General features: G+C 33.3%; 1 protein-coding gene across 1 annotated transcript; it reads right to left on the bottom strand.

Annotated features, from left to right (window-relative positions):
• Positions 1 to 4,031: 4,031 nt before the first annotated feature.
• LOC121425577 (collagen triple helix repeat-containing protein 1-like) lies at positions 4,032 to 8,584 on the bottom strand. The gene is made up of 4 exons (XM_041621669.1): positions 8,289 to 8,584; positions 7,090 to 7,239; positions 5,065 to 5,269; positions 4,032 to 4,492 (listed from the first exon to the last, which is right to left on the bottom strand). Exons 1-4 carry the CDS (start codon positions 8,388 to 8,390, stop codon positions 4,341 to 4,343), a joined length of 609 nt encoding a protein of 202 aa, XP_041477603.1. The 5' UTR covers positions 8,391 to 8,584; the 3' UTR covers positions 4,032 to 4,340.
• Between the last annotated feature and the right edge of the window lie 1,562 nt (positions 8,585 to 10,146).

Below are 10,146 nucleotides of genomic sequence, written 5' to 3'. Positions count from 1 at the left end.
ATTCGTATCAGTTAACAACGCTACTTCTTCTACTCTTCCCATCACATGCGGAGTATCTCAGGGTAGCTTACTTGGCCCTCTTCTTTTTATTACGTACATCAATGACATTAAAAAAAGTTCAAATTTACTAACATTCATACTGTTTGCAGACGACTCGAATATTTTCTGTTCTCATGATAACGCAAATCAACTTGTAAGAATTGTCAACTCTGAACTCACACATGTAACCGACTGGATTAAGGCGAACAAACTATCACTTAACCTGCAAAAGACGAATTATATGCTTTTTAGTAATAAAACACATACATTACCTGACAATCTCATTTTTGAGAACACCGTTCTTGAAAATGTATCGCAGACCAGATTCTTGGGTGTTATTATTGACAATAAGCTATCATGGAAACCACACATTGATAATATATGCAAAACAATTTCAAGAAACATCGGAATTATTAACAAACTCAAATATTTTCTTCCATCTCACACTTTACTTACATTATATCATACATTAATATTACCATACATTAATTATGGCATTTTGGCATGGGGTTGTGCAACCCAAACGCAGCTACAAAGGATACTGTTGTTGCAGAAGAAGGCCCTTAGAATAATTTTTCAAACTAATTTCAGATCACACACAGATGTCCTTTTTTTCCAAAATAATATTCTTAAAGTGAATGATTTATATCATTTCCAACTCGCCCAATTTATGTATAAACTAAGTAAAAATGATCTCCCCACAATTTTTTCAAATATGTTTTGTAAAAACTCCTCCATACATGATTATCCAACGAGACAACGTAATTGTTATCATTTACCCCCAACCCGTACTCTTTTAGCAAAAAACTCTTTCGTCTTTTTTGGACCAGTGTATTGGAATTTACTGCCCAATGACTTTAAAGAATCACCAAGCATCAATATTTTCAAGCGCAAACTTAAAAAGATATTAATTTGTCAATACTCCACACCAACAAGTCAACCTAATATATAACCGTAACTAAACGTATTTACAATTAGCATTTAATTACAAACAAATTTGTCTAATATTATATATTCTAAATAATGTCACTACAGTGCCCTATGACCTGTGCACCTGTCATGTTCCTCTTTTCATTTTCAGTTTATTTGCACCACCCTTTTCACCTCTCTCTTTCCTCTGCGTCCCTTTTCCACTCTTATAATTTCTTTAAAAAAAAATTATCATTGTTATCGTTATCATGCCAATTATTATCCAAATTATTTTCCACTTTTTGTTGTCGCTTATACGCTCTATTTTGGTATTTTGTAGATTATGTATTTTAATTTCCCCACTCGTCTCTTTTGTATAGGTTATGTTAATTAGTATTGGAACTATGTTTGGGGACTTGCCTATTTTACAAGCTCTGCTTTTCTTGGCAAGTCCCTCCGTTCAGATAATTTTATCTTCAATTTTTGAAATGAAATGTTATAGAACTGTATTATTTTGAACATGTATTACACTGTACTTGGATTATATCTTTTGTTTGAACGGAAATAAATAAATAAATAAAAAACGCCAAATTTATCCTCAATTATTCAAGTCAGAGTAGCTGAAGATGGAATATGATTTTTTTTATTCATTATTCTTATCATTGATTCTATTGTGGTATTTTATGATCAGATTTCTTGTAGAAAAGGGGATCATAGAACTCTAATTACTGTCAATAATTTTGTCAAGTTTTTACCGGTATTTGTTTCTCGACTTAAATATTTTTTTCTTACAATACGGTCATGTTGATTTTTAATAAGTTAATACCATGATTATAATCAAGTGTGATACGATTTTTTTTCACTATCTAGAAGTATCTTTATATGAGTAGAATAATAGCTGATTGTCGAATGTATTTAGGTTTTTCACTGAATAGGTTTTTTTATGGTGACTAAAATAGTATTAACCTTTCGGTATATATTGTTTTATTTTATCTCAGATCGTGGTATTAATTCACAATGACATATACTTATATACAAACAATTAAAAAAATCAAGGTCAATTTAACCATGCATGAATTTCGGGGGTATGATGGTCGTGTAGATTTAGTGAAGTATACTATGAAAGATGTAATCAGAAGCAACGGTAAGGGAAGGGGGATAATTTTTTTCAATTTCAATTTCAAATAAATATTTATTTTCCTCCATTTTACAAAATTTCTTCATTTTTGTTAACAAGATTTCATCAATATCCATAAAGAATATAAATATATATAGCTCATGTGTACAGTCGCCCCCTTTAAAAAATTGGGCCAAAACGTACATTACCAACCCCCCCCCCCTTAAAAGGGGGAGAAGAAAAGCAAAATGTTATAGATTACCAAAAGCAATTAAAAGCATGCACGTTACAAGTTATTATTTGATGAGATCATGCTTGTACCCATGAAAAAGAAAATATCATATTAGTTCCCCTCCTCAATGTGACAATGCGCGTGTCCAAGGATCTGGGATAAATGTATACTATTATCGAAAAAAAATGAATTATGTTAGTATTAAAATGGGAATGAATGAATGATGTCAAACAAATAACAATAAAGACAATCAAACTTTTGTTTCACGGGCGTATATGTTCTGACTTTTAATCAATAATACACCAAATCTAACATTGTTTGTAATATGAAATTAATTTCAGAATGCAAGCAATAAAAACAACAATCCAGATATTTATTTACTATAGAATTTGATCAAGAACTGTTGACTATTTTTATAATTTTATATTCATTCAAGACTTTTCTAGGCATTGGGATGAACATTATCGATAATAATGATTAGCCATTTTGGTATATTGATAAAACATACACTAGGGCCAACAAGTTTGTCCGAATCACCCACTCTTAAATTAGTTGGGTAAACAATGCCCAACATTTAACCATTCCTAGGCAACATACCGTCCACACTGTTGGTTAAAATCTGCCTAAATTGGCAAATAAAAACTAATAACTGGGTAATAAATTTGCTCAATTGGATAATAATTATATTTGTCTAGAATGTGTGTATATATATATATATATATATATACACCATATATATTTCCATCATACCTACCCAACATAGTGGACAGACAGTATGTTGCCCAACATGTGTTAAGTGTGCACTATTACCACATAATAATTGTTGGGATGAGCGTGATAGCAGGGGACACATATTGTAATTTTGTGAAGAAATCGATACGAAACGTGGAAGAATACGTCATTTTGGTGTTGGAAAGACTACGTGTAAAACGAAGACGAATAGTTAATCCTCAAATCGATACGTCTATGATCACGTGACTGCAGAATAGGTTTTCAGTTGAAGTGTTATGCGACAATTTCTTAAGGCCTATTTGTAAATATATTGGAATATACATGCTACATTAATTATAGTGTGAATATTTACCAAAAAAAATGAGATTGGCCATAATATAACCGAATCGGAGTTCATTTATTGAAACTCTTCGTCAATTTCGACATTTAAAACGTAATCAGCAAATAATCATATGATGATAGAAAAAAATAAAAAAACTCAACTTTTTCAATCACTTTGAAGGGGTACTCCAGGCTGAACATAATATGATTTGAACAGATAAAGAAACATCAGACAAACGCAACACTGACAATTTCATGAAAACTGGACAAGTAATAATCAAGTTATCACATTTTAAAGATTTGCGTTATTTCGGTGAAACGGCTTCATTAATATTCAGTGAGAAAATTACATTGTCATATCCCTACTTGTTCTTTTGTATTTTATCATTCAAAATTCTAAGAACTTCAAAAATGGATTTACAACTGATTCAATGCATTAAATATTCATTGTTGTAACGCATTTTAATATAAGGGAGACATGTCATATGAGATAATTATGATTTCATGTAATAGCATAAGAAAAGGGAACGGTGGGTGTGTGACATCATCAACCCATCTAATGTTTTATATGGGAAGAAATAAATGTTCAGGGCAAGTGCAATGACATAGTTTTTAACACTCACATAAGTATTTCTGATAAAAATTATTAAGACTTTCATTAACCACCCCTCTCATTTCACATTGCATGTTGTTACATAAAAAGAACGGAATAACTCCATTTGTTACCATGTCTACTGCAAATTTCGGTAATTTTATCAATCATCACTAGGACCCCTTTTAATTTTTTTTTAATTCAGTTTTTATTTCATAGATTTCTCCGGTCCAAGCAAAAAAAAAAACAATCAATTTTGGGACCTCCTCAAGCTAGAGTGTAAGAGATGCGTCAAAATATCTGCCAGAAATCATGCCTGAGACTGATGTTCCTTGAATTTAGGTACGTCATCTTGATTAGGCTGTTTATGCTCAATTGTTTCGAATGTTTCGATCAAGCTAGTATCCATATGATGATTTAGGGACCTCCTTGATGATGATTCGTGATGCACTGTTCCATCCTGTGGATGCATCGTAGTTCCCAAATCCCGGGCAGTCTCCTACCAAAAATTTAACATTTACCGATCCAGCTCCAACCGTGTGACAGTATCCTGAGTACATACATGTATAAAGACAAAAGCGTTACCATAATCGATGTCATTTATGATATAATCGTGTTTTTTCGTGTAGTTTTTTTGTGTGTAAACGCTAAGTGCCTACTTGCAACACATCAGATACGACAAATATCCTTTCCATAATTATACCAACACCCATAAAGAATATATTATTGTCGGGAATACATTCACCCATCCAGATTAATTAGATTAATGTCATGATTATAAAAAGGAAACAAGTTTTGCGTCAGGATTCGAATCCTTGACCATGTGATTCACAGAAGAAACTAACCTATGAACCTATGAATGTTTTTGATGGCATATAAAAAATAGATAGTAGAGCATTACGTGCGGTGATTTTTTGTTTTGAAATAGGCGCGATGGAGCGAAAACCTAATCTTGTGACAGGATTCAACATAATATACAAAATCTCATATTTAACCCTTTGCCCTTTCATTTTCGTTTTTTAAATCTTCTTTTTCAAAGTTTTCAAGTTTTTTCAAGTGTTTAGGGGCGGGGCAATGACCCCATGGCAACATTTGTACCCCAGTTACTGGTTTTACTTTTACCTGAAATACTTCTGTGCCTGTGCAGGTTCATGTAGTATGTATTGGCTTGGTAGACTATACCATCAATAGGTGTAGGTGAACATTCATTATCATTGAAAGTAAAATACCATCTTTTACAGCAGCCACTACATCCATAAAGACGAAGGTTGCCCCCATAGTAGACCCAGAGAGCAGAGTCACTGTGTCTCTTTGTAAAAGTACAGGTCTGCAAGTGATACCACACCGAAATCAAGAAAGAATGTTATTACATTTTATCACTTGTCTTTATCAATTATATTTGAATATCCGTATTAGGTATCATTGAAATCTGGCATCATATTCCTTCATAGGCTTCCATTTCTTTTATTTAGATGAAAACACAGCATGAATATCGGTTGTTTAAACTTTGAATATATATTTTAATATTTGGCTTTACGTGCCTATTTTATAAGGGGTCCATGATTAGATGTGACTGGGAGGTTTATTCTACCACTACTACTACTACTACTACTCGTAATGATGATTATTATTATGATGATGATAATATATAGCAATAATGATAATAATGATTATAATTAATATTTTTCCTGCTATTTAAACTACTGCTACTACTTTTGCTACCAGATTATTACTGCTACTCCCACTACTGCTGCTACTGTTGCTGCTGCTGCTGCTACTACTTCTACTACTACTACTACTACTACTACTACTACTATTACTAATACTACTACTACTACTACTACTACTAATAATAATAATAATAAGCATTAATTTATATAGCGCAGCTTTTATATGGATATATTCAGCTGCGCTTGTTCATAGCTCTTTTTACTTATGTCTACACCGCATATTTTCTTAAATAAAAAAAAAGAAATGTGTTTTTAATTTTGATTTGAAGAGAGCCAAGGATGGAGAGCTTCTTACATCAAATGGCATGCTATTCCATAGTTTGGGGGCAGCAAGTGCAAATGCAAGATCACCAAGTGTGACTTTTGTTTTGTGAAATGGGATCTGAAACAATAATGTATCTGTGGAACTTCGCAGGCTTCGACTGTGTGATTGGGTTTTAAGTTTGAGTAATTCTGTAATGTAATGTGGGGCTTGACCCATTAATGATTTATATACAATTAACAGAATTTTGAATGAAATTCTTTGACGTACAGGCAACCAGTGGAGTTTTCTTAGAAGAGTAGTCAAGCTTACTTGTAATAAGAGCATGTGCCACCAGTTTGATACTTTCTTGATCAAAGTATTTGCGAATGCACCGAAGTTATAGAGGAGATAATGACTTGGATTTGAGGTTTCTTTCAAAAGAAACTCCTAAATTCCTTGCAGTATCAGATGGTTAATACTACTACTTCTACCACTACTACTGCTACTTCTACTACTACTACTACTACTACTACTACCACTACTACTCCTACTACTACTACTATTACTACTACCACTACCATGACTACTACTACTACTATTACTACTACTACTACTACTACTTCTACTACGACTGCTACTTCTACTATACTACTACTACTACTACCACTATACCACTACTACTACTACTACCACTGCCACTACTACTACTACTACTACTACTACTACTCTAATACCCCTTTCATAAACCCCATTAAAATGAATTAGGCGGCTAATAGCAGCATAATTTGGTCGTAAAATTGGAGGAGGACAAGAGTTATCCGCATTACTCTGATGCTGCTATTATCCGCATAATAGCAGCATCGGGACAAGATTTTGAGTTTATGAACGCATTTCCAAATAATGCGGATAATTGCCATGGTGCGGTCACAAGGTCACCCTTTTCCAACACAACCGCATCGGAGGGGGCGTGTCCAGTTGTCATGGCGATTATCCGCCTTTTTCAGGACGGGCGCTCGTAAAAATAATGCGGCTTATTTTCGGAGTTTATGAACGCAATTTTTATTGAATTATACGCATTACTCTTAGGCGGCTAATTGGAGGATAGGTTTATGAAAAGGGTATAAGTTTCCACCTTCATAATCACCTATAGAGCGCTCTAACGATTCTACTCACGTAAATAGTGTCATAATCATTTCCGTTGCCAGAGTACCAGGCACACTGTTTCCAATTGTTATATTCAAGGAGTTCCCCATCGCCTGGACTACCTGCAGGTCCTGATGGTCCTGGAGGCCCAGGTGGTCCCGGTGGTCCCTGAGAACATGTCTGGAATACAAATTATAGAGACGCCTATCAATACGAGGCAAGTTTATGAGCCCTATAGACTTTGTAAAGCAATATCGTAAGTACTTGCATTATCAAGCTTAAATAAGGAAAAAACACTTCTATCTTACAGTGCTTAATATCCATATATTGTTAAAGCTTTTCCAAACTTTTTTGTGACTTTCATAATCTGGGTCCCGTACACAAAGATTAGTGATTAATCATACGCTGAATATTTACGATTGATCGTACATTATAGTCAATGCGATCAATATTAGTAAATGGTTCTTTGATCCTTGCTAAGCTTTGTAGGACGTCTGATCATTATTTCTATTTTTCAATTTCGACCCCTCCTTTATTCTGATTTTCATATATAATTCATTGCTGCTTCTTTAGTGATTTTATTTCGTTAATTGCATATTCTTACTCCAGTATCTAATGTAGATAGTTTTTATGTTTTATGAGTCGATTTATTAGTTCATACATGACCAATACAGTCGTTGGGCTACGACTCATGCTTTAATAAAATTTAGATTGAACTAGATTGAATTGGATTAAAGTATTTGGAGACGATTTTTATAAACATATATTTCTTCAATATGGGATCAACAAAATGCTTAAAATGTATGAAGTTTACACAAAATAATGTACATTCCAAGAGGATCAAGTGGTAAAAGATTTGAGTTTTTAAGTCATTAATCACAAAGGGGTTCATGGTTATACGATTTATAAGAAAACTTGAATAGCTCATTTTACTTTCATTTTCATTTGCCTCATTAAACAGACTTTCAATTTAATAAATTATATTCTATATTTTCCATTATTCTGAAAGATAAAGCCAAAAGTATAGGGTATATTATACATGTAGTAGAATATTTTACATTCGAATACATCCTTTAGAATCTGTGTCGAATAACTCAGTTTTTGTTTACAGAGAATATTAGAGCTAAGCACTGAAATGAGATCAAATCAAATATATTGGACATACAATTGTCTAAAAATTCTTGAATGAAGCAACGTGGAATCAGATTCTATCCTGTCTAAAACCTTACCGCTCCCCAGCCGTTCACAGTCATGACGCCATACGTCAATATCATCAAGAAGAACATCATTGAAGATCCTGAAGATTTCTCTAGATTTTTACAGGATTCCATTGTGTTTTGCAAACTTTTCTCCTGTACAAAATTTCCCAGTGAGTTATATCCACATATCTCAAACCCGAGAAGTTTGTATTTTCGTAAGTTTGTTACTAATAACCCCAAGCATAACTTTTCCTCCCCGGGAATAGATGTCTGCTCACTCCATACTCTTGTCTATTATGTCTATGAATTCACCGTATATAAGGTTCTGTATTATTGTGCAGATATACGACTTCAATCAATAAACTTAGCCGTAGATTTCTTCACGATGAAGGACTTTAAGTGATATACATGAATGCACCAATTTGGCAGAAATAATCAATATACTCAGAGCAAGTATCGTCAGCAGGGTTAAAAATAATGACAACGGTAATCTCTACACACCATCAAATAAAAAAAATTCACTTCAAAAGAATAGGTCCACTATAAAAAAAAATGAGGTGCTTATTCAGCATTTAAAGGGATACTCCAGGCTGAGGATAATATGATTTGAACATACAGAGAAAAATGAGACAAACAAAACACTGAAAAATTAATCAAAATCGGACAAGGAATAACAAAGTTATAACATTTTGAAGTTTTTCACTATTCCGGTGAAATAGTTCTAGGCTTGTCTTCATGAAAATTCAATGACCAAATTGATGATGTAATATCCCCACTTGTTCTTTTGTATTTCATTATATGAAATTAGGTTTATTCATTTTTTTCCTTCAAAATCTTAAAATATTGGATCGAAAATTGATCAAGTGCAATAGATAGTCATTGCTGCAGCTTATTTCATTATAAGGGAGACATTTCATTAACATAATATGTATGAAATAATGAAACATTTCATGTAATAACATAAGAAAAGGGAAGGTGGGGATGTGACATCGTCAGCCCACCTAATGTGCATATCACCGTTTTCACAAAATATTGCTTCACTCTAAAATTTAATAACTTCGCTATTTGCTATCCGATTTTGATGAATTTTTCAGTATTTTGCTGTGTGAATTTTACGCTATTCATATATAAATATTTTCATCCCGGACCATCCCTTTAAAGAGCCTATATAGTGACTAGCACTTCCTTAGTGCTGATTTTCTAGTAAAAATTTAAATCACTATAATTCAGCACTCCAATGTGTAGTCACTACACTTAAAGCATTCTACCTCCATGGTTTAAGCATTTGCTTGGAGTATTTTTTAAAGCTCCGTGTTTGCTTGATCAGGGCTTTTGCGTTTTATAATCGTATTTATGCAACTGAGATAGAACCTAAAAATGTACACATGTACATGCATTCTTCTATATAGTTATTGCAAACATAAAGCTACTACATGTATATAAATGTATTTATTAGAAATAATAGAAACAAGTTAAAGGAAACGTTTGACAGCACTTCTACGGAAAAGATGTTACATGAGAGATGCAGTATTTTGCATTATACCACACCTTTGCTCTGCGAGTCGCGTTTGCACACAGTGTGACGTTAGCATCTACTTTCGTACTGCAAGTAAAGGGATTTATGCATACGAAATAAAGCAATCGCTTATAGGCATGATCTTTTCCTTGGCTAGCAATTACTATAGTGCTTGAATTAATTGCCACTCTTTATGCATCTGACCCTTTGCTTAGGCTCTTGTTCTTTTCTGAGTGTTTATTTATTGTCATGTTCCGGTTTACAATTGAAGTTTGTATATGATTTTCGCAGTAGATCAAAGTGATATTCCTTTTCCCACCTTGTATGCATAAGACCATATTTTCCAGTGTCTCTCCCCTCTCTTCCCCAACC

This window comes from Lytechinus variegatus, chromosome 12, assembly GCF_018143015.1.
Source record: "Lytechinus variegatus isolate NC3 chromosome 12, Lvar_3.0, whole genome shotgun sequence".
In the NCBI taxonomy this organism is placed as follows: Eukaryota; Metazoa; Echinodermata; class Echinoidea; order Temnopleuroida; family Toxopneustidae; genus Lytechinus; species Lytechinus variegatus.
Note: the sequence above shows the minus strand (reverse complement) of the source record. Positions and strands in the feature narration are given on the sequence as shown.

Bases quoted from the DNA above. Each gene is read 5' to 3' on its own strand.
- LOC121425577 (XM_041621669.1), bottom strand. From the start codon at position 8,390: ATGGAATCCTGTAAAAATCTAGAGAAATCTTCAGGATCTTCAATGATG. The intron at 7,240-8,288 runs GTAAGGTTTTAG...TTTGTATTCCAG, and splicing joins CTGTGAACGGCTGGGGAGCG to ACATGTTCTCAGGGACCACC. The intron at 5,270-7,089 runs GTGAGTAGAATC...TATCACTTGCAG, and splicing joins ATGATTATGACACTATTTAC to ACCTGTACTTTTACAAAGAG.